Here is a 15,518-nt window from a genome sequence, read left to right on the forward strand (position 1 = left end):
TTTCACTTATTTTAAAACTGAATCACTTTTTGAAAAACTTTGTGAAATTAAGCTTTGTCCTAAGCCAAAACTATCTACAGAATCCAGGTCTAATGTGCTATGTAGGTATTCTTCCTAGGATGTACTAAAATCAACACATAAGTACTCAAATGAAAAATGTCCACTGATGAAGCTGTTGTTTATATTGACTTCCATGATATATTAAAAAAAAAATGTTTATTTATTTTTGAGAGAGCAAGCAGGGGAGGGGCAGAGAGAGAGGGAGAGAGAGAGAATCCCAAGTAGGCTCACACTATCAGTGCAGAGCCCAATGAGGCCTTGAACTCAAGAACTCTGAGATAATGACCTGAGCCAAAATCAAGAGTCGAACACTTAATCAACTGAGCCATCCAGGTGCCCCTCCCACAGGACATTTTAAAAACATTACAGAAAATTTCAACTACGACAAAAGCAGAAACCATAGTATAATATAGAAAGGCACATCTTTTTTTAAAAAAATTTTTTTAAATGTTTAATGTTTTTTAATGTTTTATTTTTGAGAGAGACAGACACAGATTGTGAGCAGGGTTGGGGCAGAGAGAGAGGGAAACACAGAATCCGAAGCAGGCTCCAGGCTCTGAGCTGCCAGCACACAGCCTGACATGGGGCTCGAACTTGCAAACTACAAGATCATGACCTGAGCCAAAGTTGGGACGCTTAACCCACTGAGCCACCCAGGCACCCCTAAAGGCACTTTTTTTTTAATATAATAATAACTACATCCATCTTTAAAAAATGCTTTAGGAGCACCTGGGTGGCTCAGTTGGTTAAGCATCCAACTTGGGTTCAGGTCATGATCTCACGGTTCGTGAGTTCAAGCCCCACGTCAGGCTCTGTGCTGACAGCTCAGAGCTTGGAGCCTGCTTCGGATTCTGTGTCTCCCTCTCTCTCTTTGCCCTTCCTTCACTCATGGGCGCTCTCTCCCTCCCTCTCTCTCTCTCTCAAAAATAAACATTAAAAAAAATTTTTTTTTTTAAATAATAAAAAATGCTTTATAACTGACTTGAGATTGTTTCTATGTTCTTATTAAATAAAAAAATACACATTTTCACTGATTATATATTGTACTCCTTGGCATTACATTCTTGCTTTCATATACTGAAATAACGAACCTCTCATTAAAAAGTACGTCAAGAAGGATGACGCCTGGAGACGGAGAGAGTACCTTGTTTTACACACCACTGCAACTGTGCAAACACATCAGAAAGAAGAACTTCGTTCAGAGCTTCATAAAACTGGGTGAACACGTCACAAATAGCATAGAGTGCGTGATTGCACGTTGTCGTCATCCACTCGGATTTCTGAAAAACAACAAGGTAATGTTTAAAAGCTACTCTCCTTGTGGTGAGATGGGCCCACTCCTACCTCAGGGGAAAAACTGTTCTGCTGTGCAACCTGGAAGTACGTGTCTACAGTCAGTCTTTACAACGCTCACACCCACGGAGGCAGTCACGCTGCCCAAAGGAGTGGATCCTAAGGGAAAGCAGTAAACATCTGTGGGTGAAGTCTTGTGAATAAAGATGTTTATGCCACACTGGCACTTATACACTGAAAACACATATGAACAAATGCCCAAGAAGGTGGCAACTAAATTAAGTTTATACATATGTCAGGACATTAATAGTCATTCAAAGGGATACTGACCAAAGGCTTTAATGATTTGGAAAAAGTGAGTAGGAGATTGTGCTAAGTTATACCTCACACCCAAAATTTACCGCTGGTAATTTCATGGCACTATTTTAAGTATTCAGTGTATAGAGAGATTTAGAAAGTCATCGAAAAGGGAAGGGTTGCTAATTGCAAAACAAGATTCCAGAAGTGGAAGCCATAAGGGAAAAAGACTGATGAATTTGGTTCCCTAAAAGCTAAAATTTTCTAAAATGAAAACAAAACGAGAATAACAAAGTGGGCAAAAGCATTTGCAATTTACGGAAGGATATGCTATGTTACTTATACACTAAAAAGCTCCTAAATCAATAGGAGAAAGATAACTAACCCAATAGATCGGCTAAGGATGTGAAAAAGCAATTCATGAAAGAAAAAAACGGTGAAATCAGCAATGTGAAAAAAAGTTTGCAACCTCACCAGCAATTACAAAACTTTGTCACTGTGATACTTATGGCCCATCAAATGAACAAAGATTAAAAAAAGTATGGGGGCACCTGGGTGGCTCAGTCAGTTGAACATTCAGCTCTTGATTTCAGCTTAGGTCATAATCTCACAGTTCGTGAGATTGGGCCCCGAGTTGGGCACTGCCCTGACAGCATGGAGCCTACTTGGGATTCCCTCTCTCCCTCTCTCTCTGCCCTTCCCCCCACATGTGCTCTCTCTCTCAAAAATAAACATTAAAAAAATTCATTAAGGTATGAAGAGTTGGAGGGGGTATGGAGAAACGGGAACTCTTGTGCACTGTTCAAATGTAAAAGGCTGTAAATTTATAAAGGTTGCGAATTTATTTGGAAGTAACTTGAAAGTACGTATCAAAAGCCTCAGTAATTTGTAAGCCCCAAACCTGATATACCACTTGTCCCAAGAGAAAAAAGAAAAAACAAGAACAAAGGTAGCAGCAAAGAATGTTCATTTCAGTGCTGCCTTCTTTCTAATGTTTATTTATTTACTTTCGAAAGAGAGAGAGAAAGAGAGCGGGTATGCGGGGAGGGGTGGAGAGAAAGGGAGAGAGGGAATCCCAAGCAGGCTCTGCACTATAGCTGACATGGAGATCAATCCCACAAACGCATGAGACCAGGACCTGAGCCGAAATCAAGAGTCAGGTGCTTAACTGACTGAGCCACCCAGGTGCCCCAACAGTTTGCAACTTTTTTTTTTTTTTAAGTGAACAAATTTTTTTTTTTGAGTTTTAATTTTTTTTTTTTAACATTTATTTTTGAGACAGAGAGAGACAGATCGTGAATGGGGGAGGGGCAGAGAGAGAGGGAGACACAGAATCGGAAGCAGGCTCCAGGCTCTGAGCCGTCAGCCCAGAGCCCGACGCGGGGCTCGAACTCACGGACCGCAAGATCGTGACCTGGCTGAAGTCGGACGCTTAACCGACTGAGCCACCCAGGCGCCCCAGTTTGCAACTTTTAAAAACAGTATGGAAGAAGACTTAGGGTTGTGAAAAAACACTCAGGTATTAAACTGATAAAGCAATTTACGGTGTGTGGGCTGGGATCCCATTTTTGTAAAGAAGAAAACACACGAAGAATGTGAGGTAGGTTAACGGTGGTTGCCTGTGGAAGCTGGAACAGTGGCTGTTCAAATGTTTTCTTTGTTTTTCTGTATTCTGATTTGTTTTACAAGGAAGAAAAATTTAAGTTATTTTAAAATAAGATTAGAAAGCTGAACTCTTATACTGTGACCTCAACCATACTTTAACCATGTAGAAGACAGAAATTTGCCAAAACATTAACTCTTATTTCTGAATGGTAAAATTGTGAGTCTTCTGCGTATTCTTTTCTTTTTTTTAAGCTTATTTATCTTGAGAGAGAGAGAAGAGAGAGTGTGAGTGGGGGAGGGGCAGAGAGAGAATCTCAAGCAGGCTCCACACTGTCAACAGAGAGCCTGATGTGGGGCTCGATCTCATGAACCGTGAGATCATGACCCGAGCCGAAGTTGGATGCTTAACTAACTGAGGCACCCAGGCGCCCCTGAGTTTTCTATATATTCTCAATATTCCATACTAAACCTATGTTGCTTTTATACCAGGGGGAGGGAGAGAACGGTATTCCTAAAAGTGGTTAAGAAAGTGACTCTTTCCCTTCTAAAAGTCTTAGAATATCCTCTCCTCCTCCCTCTATCCCTGGGGGATAAATAACAATGACAACTAGAGGCATCAGATATCCTTTAACAAAAAAAAAGCCTAATAATTTGCCAACATCATCTCCAACTGTAACTTCATTAAAAACTTTTCTTTTTAAAATTTTATTTTTAAGTAATCTCTATGCCAAATGTGGGGCTTGAACTCACAACTCCAAGATCAAGAATCCACATTCTTCTGACTGAACCAGCCAAGCACTCGCAAAAATGTTTTAAATGGGTTCTTTTAGGGACCAGAGACATCCCATTGTTTACTGACTGCTGAGAAGCTGATACAGACCAAAGAACAGACAGGAGCAGTGCCCTGTTGAACTGGTAGGTGTAATGCCCAAGGTGTAATGCAGGCCAGCCATGGTGACCTCTCTCCCCTTACCCTTCCTCAGATGGGGACAGTTTCTTAGCATTAGTTGCTTCTGGTATAAGAGTTCCAAGGATGGGGTTTTCATTTTGAAACACACCTCATGGGGATGATGACACAACCCCGCAGCAGACAAAGGCAGAGACTCCCCCACCCCCACGCCACCTAGCCACATCTAGGGCACCGTGTTAGTCATCACCTACCTCTGACTGCTGCTCAGGGAGTTTCATATTGTCAAAAATCCTGAACACGATTCTGAACAGGTCCTGCCACCAGTGCTTCTCAAAGGTGTGGCCATAGCTCTTCATGATTTCGAACATGACCGTGAGTCCTCTGGAGGAACAAAGCCAGGCACAGAGAGGGAATGGGTGAGGGGGAAAAGAGCAGAGAAGACGGTGGGAGAGCACGGGTCAACTAAGCCGGTGACCGAGGCTCATTCCATGACAGAAGGGGCACCGTCCGGGACATGGTTACCTTGTCCGAACATCCAGCTTGCATCTATTAATGATGCAGGAGAGCTCGAACAGGATGGGGAACCAGCCTCGGACCCAGACCCGGTCGCCAGGAGCCACATTCATGTCGTCACTTGTGTATTCTTGTAGCACCTACAAGGAGGGTCATCTCTCAGATGCAGGCCAAGCAAGCAAAGGAAGAAAGTCAAAGAGAACTACATGAAGCTCCAGGCCCCACACATCTTCCCCTCCTAAAAACATCCACTCAGCAAGGGTGGGACCGGGAATCCGGAGGAGGCAGACACAAGCCTCTCCCAAGAGCACACGAGCAGCTTCCACGTATGAAGCTCTGGACCTCTGTGGGTTTTAGAATAAGCTGAGTGGGCAGATCACGAGGGTCCTGCGGGTGGGAGGTGTTCCATTAAGAAAAGCACCAAAGGTCGGGGCACCTGGGTGGCTCAGTCGATTAAGCATCTCCCTCATGGTTCATGAATTTGAGCCCCGTGTTGGGCTCTCTGCTGTCAGCACAGAGCCTGCCTCAGATCCTCTGTCCCCCACTTCTCTCTGCCCTTCCCCTGCTTGGGCGCACACTCTGTCTCTTTCTCAAAAATAAACATTAAAAAAAAAAAAGAGCATTAAAGGTCAAAAGGTATTCAAGATGATTCCGTACCTTAGGTCTTTCTGGAATATAACTGTAATACACACTCCTTAAAACAATACCACCAGCAGCTCTTTATTGAGGGCTTGCTTTGCATCAGGAACTGTGACAGTGCTTTATGTGGATTAACAATCCTCTCGGTAACACCATGAGCCAGAGACAAATAAATGTCCTACTTTACAGATGAGTTAACTGAGGCACCGGGATTATAAGCAAGCTGCCCAAGGTCATGCAGCTAGAAGCTGGCAGTCTTTCCCAGTGTGGGTGGGAAGCCCTACTCCCTGCCCCACCTCTGGGATTTTGAGCCTTTTGCTCTGGAACCACTCTTGAAGCAGTGCTGTCTGCTGTGATGGGATTTCTTTATCAGCTCAGCTTATCCAACATTAGGCAATTTCTCTCTCTGTTTCAGTGAACTCTCCAGTACAATGGGGACATAATTCCCAATCTCATAGGTCTGATGTGGAGACTAAATAAGTCAATACGCAGAAAAGATCTGAAGAAGGGATCTGTATAAGCCATCATAGTTTAGATGTGCTTATTCTACTTAATGTCACTGTTTGAGATGGTCGTTTAACCAAGCAGGCTTCTTTGGAAAGGCGAGACATAACAGAATAAACTCGAACATTTCTGGGAGAAAACAAAAGATGATTTTTAAAGTGTGATCTCTCAGTCATGTCAAAATGGTAAAATGTCGTGTTTTTTTGGGGGGGGGGAGTAAAATGTCTTTTCTTTCTTTTTTTTTTTTTTTTTAATTTTTTTTAACGTTTATTTATTTTTGAGACAGAGAAAGATAGAGCATGAACGGGGAGGGTCAGAGAGAGAGGGAGACACAGAATCTGAAATAGGCTCCAGGCTCTGAGCTGTCAGCACAGAGCCCGACGCGGGGCTCGAACTCACAGACCGCGAGATCATGACCTGAGCCGAAGTCGGCCGCTTAACCGACTGAGCCACCCAGGCGCCCCTAAAATGTCTTTTCTTAAGAGGTAGGTTTGTTCTTTCTCTTGCTTTATTTTTTGAGAGAGCGAGCACGTGTGCAAGAGAGGGGAAGGTGAAAGGGAGAGGGAGAGAGAGAATCTCAAGCAAGCCCCACACCTGACTCAGGCCTTGCTCCCACCACTGGGAGATCACAACCTGAACCAAAATCAAGACTCGGACGCTCAACCGACTGAGCCACTCAGGGGCCCCAGGTTTGTTCTCTTACAAATAGAAAGGTCTAGCTTCTTCAGCTTTGCCAAAATTCAAAGCTAAATACTATTATTTTCCACAAAAACAATTAGTAGAATACTACATAAAAGTTCAGTAGGGGTAAAACAAGTCACCTCATACACACAAAACAGCAACAGCGGCATTCTGAACTGAATGCCTAGCTGAGGGCAAACACGCACTTCTGAAAGCGCAGCTGGAAAGTTCTTTGCCAGGAGTAAGGGTTTTTTGCCCCGTGATTCCTTTTCCCTCAGAGCCCAAGGGGGAGGAGAGGAAAAATGTACCCGAGGCCTCTCAGAGACATATTTCCCACAGAAGCGGATGAGCCGGATGGCCTCCATGCTGGTGTCCGGGAAGGCGGCATTGCAGGCAAACTCTGATAAGCACTTGACAGCATCCTGAAAGGAGTCGATGGCTGCAGGGAAATGGTGCTGGAAAATAGTTGCTGTGGAAACAAAGCCACATTGTTTATAAGACCAGGACTTAGAAATGGGGATCAAACACCCCCTCCCACCCCAAGACAGTTACTTTTGTGAAAATCTAGGAGAAACATGTCACCATCTCCGGAAGACACAACTTTTTATTAAGTTATTCAGGGATGAATTCACTGAGCACCACTTGGGCTAAACTGGTTCCTGAGCTCAAGCAACGATGCAAAGGTCCAAATATTCATTCATTCGACAAACGTTTAGAGTGCCAACTATGTGCAAAGCATGGTTGTGGGCCCTGGGGACAGAGGTGACCAATCGAATTCCCTGCCCTCACAATGCTCTTGCTCCAATGGGCAAGAACAGACAAGAATCACCTGTGTCAGTACGTTTATAAAATATCATCTCAGGTTGGGTGAGTGCTGGGTGAGGGGACAGAAGGCAGGAGAGGCTGCTTAGGCTGGGGGTCAGAGAAGGACTCCCTGAAGAAGTCCTACCTGACAAGTGTCCCCAAAGAAGTGAGAGGACAAGCCATAAAAAAACCAAGCTTCATCAGGATGCCAAGGTGTCCATTTCAATTTAAGCTACTTTAGGATGGAGTTTAAGGAATGATGCAGGATAAACACTGATGTGTGTGTGAAATGGCCCCCTAGCTGCCTTCGCCGACAGAAGGTGAGCACTGAGCTAGGCCCTGGTTGGGTGATCCCGAGTGCGTCCTTTACTGCCCTGGCTGTTTCTGTCCCAAGACCACCCCTTACCTGGCTGTGAAGACAAAGGGAGATAAAGAAGGTCAATGAGCTAAAGGTGAAAGGTAATATAGAAATCTAAGGTTTCTGAAAACCTACAAATATCACCTAAGACAAAAATATGAATAGCAAGAAGCTTACAAAGAGTTAAAAGACCTCAAAAAAGATCAAAGATGATCTGCTTTATACTTTTTATGAAGACCGGGGCGCCTGGGCAGCTCAGTCGGTTGAGCGTCCAACTTCAGCTCAGGTCATGATCTTGCAGTCTGTGAGGTCGAGCCCCACGTCGGGCTCGGTGCTGACAGCTCGGAGCCTGGAGCCTGCTTCGGATCCTGTGTCTCCCTCTCTCTCTGCCACTCCCCCACTCACACTCTGTCTCTCTCAAAAATGAATAAATGTTACACAAAAAACCCGATCAATATATAACCTTGTTTTATGTGTGTTTCAGGATTTAACAAATAGTGTTGGTTCACAACACGAACTTTTCGCCAATTGCACTTTAACTCAAGCTTGAACAAAGCTTATCGAGAACGTGTATTCTCTCCAGAGACACTGGACAGCACTCCGGCACTACACTTCAGGGCCATCCTGAATGGTGAACTCACCAACAAAAAAATCAAAAATGAAAACAATACGTGGTAGTAGGTAGACCACGGAAAGGACATTTATTTATTTACAGCAGGAGAGCTGAAACCAAAAGGCAGAACATCGCCTCGCTTCACCTCAGCTGGGAACACGTGCCTTGGGCGACTCAAGTATCTCCCTGCTGGATGCACGCATGTGTCCGCAAAAGTGCGGGCAGCACTAGTTCTGTGGTTGCGAACCATGAGACTCGACCGTATCTCCCTCACGGGGTTCTTGCGCACATGCCTCAAGTGCTCAGAATGCCACCTGCCACGTTATTATATGACTGCAGATCTCAAACAAGGAAGCCCCTTTGGGGAGTAAAAGAGACAGGAAATAAGTGGTCACCCTTTGAGACTCGCAGGTGGGACAGTAGAGCCACTTACTGACAATGTGGCCCGTGGTCTGGAAGGCCAGCTCCACAATATTCCCGTCGTGATCCGAGGCTGCCTGGTGGAACACGGCAAAGATGTTCTTCCAGCCTGAGCGGATGTTGGCCGCCTGGGAGTTCACCATCTGGGCGATGCAGCGGATCACCATGTCCCGGATGGTCGGAGACCTGAGGAAAGAACGGGGCAGCCATGTCAGCTGTACTTTGCATGGTGGGACGAAAGTGACACGGCATCACCTTAGAAGCAGCATGTTAAAAAAAAAAAACCCACATTTTTAAAAGCACATAGTAATCCACATTCATTAAAAATAAATTAAATTAGAAACAACAAAAAGAAAAAACATTAAGATGATCACTGTGGCAGACAGTTAGCTGCTTTCCCAGCAGCCACCTCTCCCTCACCTCCTGGACAACAGGACTCTAATTTTATCCAGGAAGCAACATGCCTGACCTCAGGGAACCAACCATAAACGGGACAAGAAAACATGACAATCTTGTCTCATCTGTCAGGTCCTCAATTGCCCAGACTTCTTTGGAGTCTGGGGAGCTATATGACTTGTTCTAATTACATATAAGAGACAGTCATGGGAATGGCATGGGGAGGGGTTTCTACTATGGCTTTGGTTTTACAGGGAAAACAATTCCTTGCCTTACAAGGAATACACACGGTAGGTTCTGCCCCCTTTCCTGGTATCCCCATTGTGAACATAGCATGATGCCTGGAGATAGAGCCTCCGTTCAGCAGCATGAAATAGTAGGCTCCAGGATAAAAAATGATCCTGTGGGTGGCCAAAGGGACAGAAAGAACCTGGGTCCTCGATGACAATTTGGGCTAAGGAATCAAAGTTGGGACTGCCTGCCTCTAACTTAAGTAAACAACACACAGCCTTGTGGTTTAAGCCATCGTCAGTCAGTTTTTCTGGCTGAAAACCTTTACACTAATATAATTCTGCCACCCAGACATGACCATTCCTCAATTCTTAGTGCATATCCTCTTACATTTTTGGGCAGGGATATACATGTATGGTAAACACATATGCATGGATGGGAGTATACGTATATAACTTAAGACGCAACCTTTTAAATTATTACAAAACAAAACCTGAAGGTAGGAAAAATGGCCCATTTTCTGAAGCAGCTGCATGGTTCACCATGGCATTATCTGGGTATCTGTGACAGATTAGTGTATATGCCTTGGAACCTATTAAGACACATACAGTCATGAAGTAAGTTCTATTATTTTACAAATAAAACAAGAAGCAAGCTCTTATACCACTAGCTTTGAAAGTCACATTAGAGTGGCTTTAGGACTGCAAACTTGGCTTGCAGATTTCATGTCTTAGATAACATTAATGTTAGTCTGCAGGACTCATGCTAACTGATAATAGGTCATTTAGAGAAGGCAAACAAAAAGTCCAAACAGAGTCAAAAATTATCTATAAGTCCACAAAGTAAATATGCTGCCCACAGATGACAAAAGACTGACTACACACTTAGGTGACTTTAATATGTAATATAACTGAATTTAGGGTTGCCTCCCCATGGGGAAAAAAAGCAGCTTGTTGAGATGAACTACGCGTACTGATTAATGCTTGGGGCGCCTAGGTGGCTCAGTCGGTTGAATGTCTAGCTCTTAGTTTTGGCTCAGGTCATGATCTCACAGTTCATAGGATCGAGCCCCACATCAGGCTGTGTGCTGACAGTGCGGAGCCTGCTTGGGATTCTCTCTGCCCCTTCCCCACTATCTGTCTCTGAAGATCAATAAACAGTTTTAAAAACACAAAAAAAAACAATGAATAAAATAAAATGTTTTTTGCCTGATTGTTAATATGTGTCACACCGTAATATGTGATGACAGTTAACATTCTGGAAAATGTAGAAAAAACATGATGAAAAAAATTCCTGTGATAGTACAGTATTCACATGCAGAGATTGATCTCGCTGTCTTTTTTAAATTTTCATTTATTTATTTATAAACATTTACTCGTTTTTGAGAGAGAGTGCAAGCAGGGGCGGGGTGGGGGAGGTGGACAGAGCATCTGATGTGGGCTCTGTGCAGACAGCAGCAGGCCCATTGCAGGGCTCGAGCTCACAAAATGTGAGATCATGACCCGAGGTGAAGTTGGACACTTAACCTGAACCACCCAGGTACCCCCACTGTCTTTTTTTTTAAAGTGTATTTATTTTAGGTGGTGCCTGGGTGGCTCCGTCAGTTAAGCGTCCGACTTTGGCTCAGGTCATGATCGATCTCGTAGCTCATGGGTTTGAGCCCACGTTGAGCTCTGTGCTGATACCATAGAGCCTGGAGCCTGCTTCGGATTCCATGTTTCCATCTCTCTCTGCCCCTCCCTCACTTGTGCTGTCTCTCAAAAATAAATAAACATTAAAAAAAGTTCATTTATTTTTATTTTATTTATTTTTTTTTAACGTTTATGTATTTTTGAGACAGAGAGAGACGGAGCATGAACGGGGGAGGGTCAGAGAGAGGGAGACACAGAATCTGAAACAGGCTCCAGGCTCTGAGCTGTAAGCACAGAGCCCGATGCGGGGCTTGAACTCACGGACTGCAAGATCATGACCTGAGCCGAAGTCGGCCGCTTAACCGACTGAGCCACCCAGGCGCCCCAAAAGTTCATTTATTTTTGAGCGAGAGTGTGCATGTGTGTGTGCAGGGGGAAGGCAGAGACAGAGAGAGACAGAGAGACAGAGAGAGACAGAGAGAGAGGGGAGAGAATCCCAAGCAGGCTCCATGCTCAGCACAGAGCCCAACATGGGGCTCAATCTCACAACAGTAAGCTCATGACCTGAGCCAAAATCAAGAGTCAGATGCTCAACCGACTGAGCCACCCAGGCGCCCTGATAGCACTATTATTACACTGTCCAATTCTAGAACTTGGCCTTTTGACTAAACTGTTAAGCATTTCCTATGTCATAAACTTTGTGAACATCTTTTTTTCTTTTTTTAAGTTTATTTTGAGAGAGAGACCACAAGAAGGGGCAGGGCAGAGGGAGAGGGACAGAGAAGAGAATCCCAGGCAGGCTCTGCACCATCAGCATAGAGCCTGATGTGGGGCTCGAACTCACAAACCATGAGATCATGACCTGAGCCAAAACCAAGAGTTGGGCGCTTAACTGACTGAGCCACCCAGGCACCCCAAACTTTGTGAACATCTTTCACAGCTGCACAATATTCCATGTTGTGGCTGTACCAAGAATTACTTTAACACTCTTGTATATTTAGGTGGTATCTGGCTTTTAAAAAATTATTTTGTGTTACTTCAACATTTCGTTGTATTTCAAATTAATTCCTTACAAGAGCTGCAAAAGTATAGAACTAGTGAGTCAAAAGGCACAAAAATAGTAAGGTTCTGGATGGACACTGCCCCAATGATTCTGGAAATGTTACAGCAAGTTACGGTTCCATCAACAGTGTCTAAGAGTGGCTGGCGATGTGTGATTCTAAACTCACTCTGCCCCTTACTCAAACGCTGGCTGGGCAGCCACGGGATGGGCAGGGAGGGCCTGGGATTCTGGGGCCATCAGTGCCACCAGCCAGCCAGGCAGGCGTGAGCACACTGTTCTGCTACACGAGGCCTCGGTCTCCTTGGCACTATCAACAGTGTCCCCAGAGGCAGGAGGGTATTTCTGTGTGCACATTAAACTCAGGGGTGAGGCCAGATTCTGGGATGAGCTTTATTTTCTATTAAAATAAGCAGTAAGGTGAAGAAGAAAGACACCAAGAGAAAGACACATCAAGCAGACTTTGCTGCTGCCCTTTTTATTCTCCTAAGTGACCCACACTGGCTTATAGCCTTTGAACTTGTAAGCTCTTTTTTTAATGTTTATTTTTGAGAGACACAGAGCAAGCGTGGGTGGCAGAGAGACAGAGAGAGGGAGACACAGAATCGGAAGCAGGCTCCAGGCTCTGAGCTGTCAGCACGGAGCCCGACGCGGGGCTTGAACTCATGGACTGGGAAATCATGATCTGAGCTGAAGTAGGATGCTTAACCGACTGAGCCACCCAGGCACCCCTCTCATTAAAAACAAACAATCCAAGCAGATCTCATGGACACATTTTAGGGATGGGGACAGACACAAAGGGTTACAGCTAAGAGTCATCCTTGACATTTTGTTTTATGCCCCACAGCTAATTCCTCAGCACACACAGTAGGCTGTCCTTTCAAAACATATGCAGAATCAAATCCCACGGTGTCTCACCCCCGGGTCCAAATCTGAACTATTATAGTAGCTGCTTAACCCATCCTACTGCTTTCCATTTTCCACAGATAAATGCAGGACAATCCCTTAACACTTCAGACCATTTCACTTCTCTGCTCAAAAGCCTCCAATGGCTTCTGTCTTTCACAGACAACAAACCAAAGTGCTGACAAAAGCTGGCGGCTCCTCTATGACCTAGGCACTCTGCGACCCAGGGCTTCATCCTCCAGGACCTTCTGCCTTTACTCTGTCCAGCTACACCAGCCTCCTTGCTCCTCCTTATCTATGCCCAGCATACTCTGTCACAGGGCTTTTGCTCTTGCTTCTCCCAAGACCACATACAGCCACTCCTGGCTTGTTCCTCCCTTTGCATAAGGGTCAACCTACCAAACGCCTGCTTACCGGCCTGTATAAAAGAGTGCTTCTACTCTGAGCCCCTTACCTTGATTTAAACATTTATTTATCTATCTCACTGGAATCTAAACAAGGGTTTACTTTTGAATTTCATTATGGAAAATTTCAAACACGTACAAAAGTAAAGAGAATATGGTAACGAACACCCCTGTACCCAGTTGCGATGATGATTAAATCAGGGCCAGATGAAAACAGGAATTTTTGACTGTTTGCTTCTGTGCTGTATGCGTGGCACTTAGAACAGTACCTAGCAATGGCAGGCTGCAATAAATACAGGCGAAGGGAACAAATGATGAACAGGGAGAGTGCTTCAGAGGGATAGCTGTCCTGATCTCTTCTATCGCCTTCCGGGGCAGAAATGAAGGGTCATGTAATGCTTGACCTTGTTTTAGGACGCCTCAGCAGTGGCTCTTTCTCTGGACTTCAGCACCCACCCCAGTAACGATGCATGGTATGTTTCTACTAGTTGTGGTGGTGTAACCTGTTCTTCTGGTAAAGGCCACACACAGATCTCAGTGATTTACTTAGAAATGACACGTGTGGGGGTGCCTGGGTGGCTCAGTCGGCGGCGTCATGGTCTCGTGGTGCATGGGTTCAGGCTCCGCATTGGACTCTCTGCTGCCAGTGCAGAGCCCGCGTTGGACCCTCTGTTCCCCAATCTTTCTGTCTCTCACTCGCTCATGCTCTCTTTCAAAAATAGGTAAACGTAAAAAAAAAAAAAATGATACAGATGAATTATAGGCTGTTCATTTTATTTGCTTCCATCAACAAGGGAAGAAAATATTGTGTGATTGGTGTTAGGTCTTTTTGGGCCTCCCCTGGGGAGTTTGACCAAAGGTCTTCTAGAACAATGTACATACCTGTTTTTCTTCATGATATGCTCAAAGGGCCTCAGAAAATCTTTCTGGAAACGGAAGTTGGCTAATTCTCCTTTCTCGAGAAACTTCATAGAGAGCTGCCTTAAGGAGTCAACAGCAAAGATGGCCACATCTTCATTGGGGTTACAGCCAACCTGAGCAGGAAAGGGAGGTGAGGTGACACAGGCACAGTGCAACTGTGGATGTGGGGTTCTGAACATCAAAAACGGATAGGCTGCCTTCAAAACAAATGCTCTGGAAAAGCACGCTGAAGGAAAAAAGAAAATGGCATTTCTTGGCTATGACCTGTACAATTTTTAAGTTTAATGATGAAAGATCAGTACTGCACATTTAAAGTGCTCTCAAAATATGCTAAAATTTTTTTTTAATGTTTATTTATTTTTGAGAGAGGGACAGCGCACGAGCAAGTGGGGGAGGGGCAGAGAGAGAGACACACACAGAATCCGAACAGGCTACAGGTTCTGAGCTGTCAGCATAGAGCCTGATGCAGGGCTCGAACTCATGAACCATGAGATCATGACCTGAGCCGAAGTCAGATGCTTAACTGCCTGAGCCACCCAGGCACCTCGCTATTTAAATTTTTTTTTTTTTTTTTAAGATTGTGTCCAAATACATGTAAAATAGAAAAGTGACCATCTGAAGTGCGCACAGTTCAGCAGTGTTAAGTACGTTCACGTTGTTGTGCAACAGATCTCTGGAACTCTTTATGTAGCAAAACTGAAACTCTATACACATTAAATAATTCCTCATGTACTAATTAATTTTATCTAAACAAAAGGAGAAGTCAAAAGACTTTAAAGTCTCTAAAGCCTTTTCATACTTGTCTGTCACCTAAAGCAAATTATAAATGTCTATCGCCAGCCTCAAAGAATTCAGCACAAACATTGAGGCTTTTGATTTCCTTAAAACTGTACTTGTCTATAGTCTACCTACTTTTAGGGACTGGAGCTGTGGCTATATATTTGGTTGCTCAGGCTTTTGCCTCAAAAAGAATCCTAAAAGCAGAGCAAGGGGATGTTTTCCACCAGAACCCGTGCGAAGGGACCTGGGGCATGTTGCAGGAGCCTGCTCCAAGCAAGGAACTTCACTAGCATGTGGTCTGACTGAAAATGCGTTACTTTTAACAAAAGTAACGTGGCAATAGCATTTATTTGCAATAAAGAAAAATTGCAGGTGCGCCTGGGTGGCTCAGTCGGTTAAGGGTCCAACTCTTCAACTCAGGTCATGGATCTCATGGTTCATGGAATCAAGCCCCATGCTGGGCTCTGAGCTGACAGTATGGGGCCTCCTTGC

At 44.5% G+C, this 15,518-nt stretch overlaps 1 protein-coding gene across 1 annotated transcript in view; it reads right to left on the reverse strand.

Moving 5' to 3' along the window:
• The window catches only part of ARFGEF2 (ADP ribosylation factor guanine nucleotide exchange factor 2), a 104,899-nt gene that overhangs the window by 18,506 nt on the left and 70,875 nt on the right, over window positions 1-15,518 (reverse strand). Inside the window, 6 exon segments of the mRNA XM_043553725.1 lie at window positions 1,205-1,340; window positions 4,417-4,546; window positions 4,688-4,818; window positions 6,811-6,971; window positions 8,711-8,883; window positions 14,208-14,359. Coding sequence (XP_043409660.1) covers window positions 1,205-1,340; window positions 4,417-4,546; window positions 4,688-4,818; window positions 6,811-6,971; window positions 8,711-8,883; window positions 14,208-14,359 — 883 coding nt within the window.

The sequence above is a fragment of the Prionailurus bengalensis genome, chromosome A3 (genome assembly GCF_016509475.1).
Source record: "Prionailurus bengalensis isolate Pbe53 chromosome A3, Fcat_Pben_1.1_paternal_pri, whole genome shotgun sequence".
In the NCBI taxonomy this organism is placed as follows: Eukaryota; Metazoa; Chordata; class Mammalia; order Carnivora; family Felidae; genus Prionailurus; species Prionailurus bengalensis.